The sequence below is a fragment of the Boleophthalmus pectinirostris genome, unplaced genomic scaffold (genome assembly GCF_026225935.1).
Source record: "Boleophthalmus pectinirostris isolate CB_2022bp ecotype Guang Dong unplaced genomic scaffold, ASM2622593v1 HiC_scaffold_10, whole genome shotgun sequence".
Lineage (NCBI taxonomy): Eukaryota > Metazoa > Chordata > Actinopteri > Gobiiformes > Gobiidae > Boleophthalmus > Boleophthalmus pectinirostris.
Genome location: NW_026570971.1, coordinates 628267 through 630766, shown reverse-complemented (window position 1 = coordinate 630766; position 2500 = coordinate 628267). Strand labels below are relative to the sequence as shown.

The following is a 2500-nucleotide window of genomic DNA, read 5'->3' as shown; positions in this document are numbered from 1 at the left end:
TGAGTGGACTTTTCGTCGCGTTAGCTGCAGTTTACTCGGCAAAACTTTTAACTCAAATCTCCGAGATTCACGCAGTTAAAAACAAACTTATTTGACAGTTTTGTGGGAGTTATGGTTGTATTTTACGTTTACAGTTGTGTTAGTGATGATTTCCTAAATTTAAAAGTGTGTTACTCGTGTTTTCTCCGTTCTCCGTACAAATTTTTTGCTCCGTATTTTCGCTTTCTCGCTCCAGAACGAACCGCACAGCCCACTTCCACATTTTTGTATAAAACTGAGACAAATCAGTGTTTTTGTATAAATGTGCAGGGACGGGGGACACGGGGACAGGACTGGGACTGTCCCCGGGGAAACAGGGACGTGTGGACAAACTAAAAGAGAAACATAAACTGTCATTTGTTGAGGTAAAATAAAGAAAAGATGCTTAAAAAGGACCAAAAGTAAACGTGACTGTTCTGACTCTTGTGTTCGTCGTGAACAGTTTCTGCTCAACAATTTAATAATTTAATGACTCACTCGATTCACAATTTTATTTTTACCAACCACCAAAAAAAAACAAAAAAAAAACAGGGATGTTGCAGTTTTTTATTTTGAAATTCTGGTCACTCTACTGTTAGCCGTTAGCCGTTAGCATGTAGCCGTTAGCCTTTAGCATGTAGCCGTTAGCCTTTAGCATGTAGCCGTTAGCATGTAGCTTCTTTATTATTTACTTCCAGAAACAGTTGTCATGTTTGTCTGAGTCGGAGTTTTACAGAGTTTTCCTTCATTTACGAGGAAAAGAATTTGTGAAGAAAAGTTTGATCAGGTTTATTTGGAGAAAAACTCAGGTGAAACAGCAGCACAAACGCACAACCTGAGCTCCGACTCCCGGACGGACGGACGGGCGGGCGGACGTTTGGCTCCACGAGTCCAGAATCCTCCCACAAAAATCACACCTTTATGTTTCACGTGTTTCTTTGTTTTTTTTAAATCACAGTTAATCTCACAGTTTTATTCCAGATTAAAAAGTGATAAAATATCAAATTATCGTGATTCTAAATGTGGTGAAGACGTATCGATATCAGGGACTCCGGTATCGATATATCGGTCACATGTCCTCTGTGTGTGTGTGTTTACGTGTGTGTGTGTTTCAGAGCGGTCACGTCCCGGCCGTGCGTGTCTGGGAGGTTACTGAGCGCGCTCAGATGGCCGAGCTGCAGGAGCATAAATACGGCGTCGCCTGCGTCGCCTTTTCCCCAAACGGAAAATACATCGTGAGCGTCGGATACCAGCACGACATGACCGTCTGCGTCTGGAACTGGAAGGTACTACAAATACTACAAATACTACAAATACTACAAATACTACAAATACTACAAATACTACAGTACTACTACTACGAGCAGCACAACATGACCGTCTGAGACTCTGGACCTTCTGACCTGAAACTGTCTCTATTGAGTTTGAGTCTAAATCTGAAACGACTCATGTGACTGAAACACACACACACGTACACACACACACAAACACACATGTACACACACACACACACACACATACACACACACATGTACACACACACACACACACATACACACACACACACACACACACATACACATACACACACACACACACACACACACATACACACATACACACACACACACAGTACACACATACACACACACACACACATACACACACACACACACACACGTGTACACACACACACACACACACACACACACACACACACACATACACACACACACACATACACACGTGTGTGTATTTTAAATGTTCTTTACAGTTTCCTCCTCAGAGTTTTAAATCCTTTGAACATTTTGGTTTCAGCTTCTTGTTTTTGTTTGTTTGTTTTTTAGATGATCTTATAAAATATTAAATAATATTTAATATTCGTTGTGTTTGAAAAACGTGGTGTTTTGTTTTTATAATATTTATTGTTTTTTCGTTGACAGAAAAACGTGGTGGTGGCGGCGAACAAAGTGTCGAGTAAAGTTTGTGCCGTGTCGTTTTCTGACGACAGCTCGTACTTCGTCACCGCCGGAAACAGACACGTCAAGTTCTGGTACCTGGACCACAACAAGACAACAAGACCAACAAGGTACGAGTACTACAGTACTACTACTGCAAATACTACTGCCCCAAATACTACTACAGCAACATACTACGCATACTACTACTACAAGATACTACTAGCAAATACTACTGCAAGTACTATTACCACCACCACCACCACCACCACTCTCTTGTGTACATGTGTTTGTTGTATTTGTTGTTTGTTGTGTTTGTTGTGTGTTTGTTGTGTAGTTGTGTGTTTGTTGTGTAGTTGTGTGTTTGTTGTGTAGTTGTGTGTTTGTTGTGTAGTTGTGTGTTTGTTGTGTCGTGTGTTGTGTGTGTGTGTGTTTGTTGTGTAGTTGTGTGTTTGTTGTCACGTGTGTTGTGTGTGTGTGTTGTCACGTGTGTGTGTTGTGTGTGTCACGTGTGTGTTTGTTGT

At 41.2% G+C, this 2500-nt stretch overlaps 1 protein-coding gene across 1 annotated transcript in view; it reads left to right on the top strand.

The window, feature by feature from the left end:
- Positions 1-2500, top strand: part of mapkbp1 (mitogen-activated protein kinase binding protein 1) — a 54590-nt gene that overhangs the window by 18627 nt on the left and 33463 nt on the right. Inside the window, exons 5-6 of the mRNA XM_055160583.1 lie at positions 1134-1304; positions 1962-2097. Of these exons, the coding sequence (XP_055016558.1) occupies positions 1134-1304; positions 1962-2097 (307 nt within the window). The remainder of the gene's footprint in view (positions 1-1133; positions 1305-1961; positions 2098-2500) is intronic.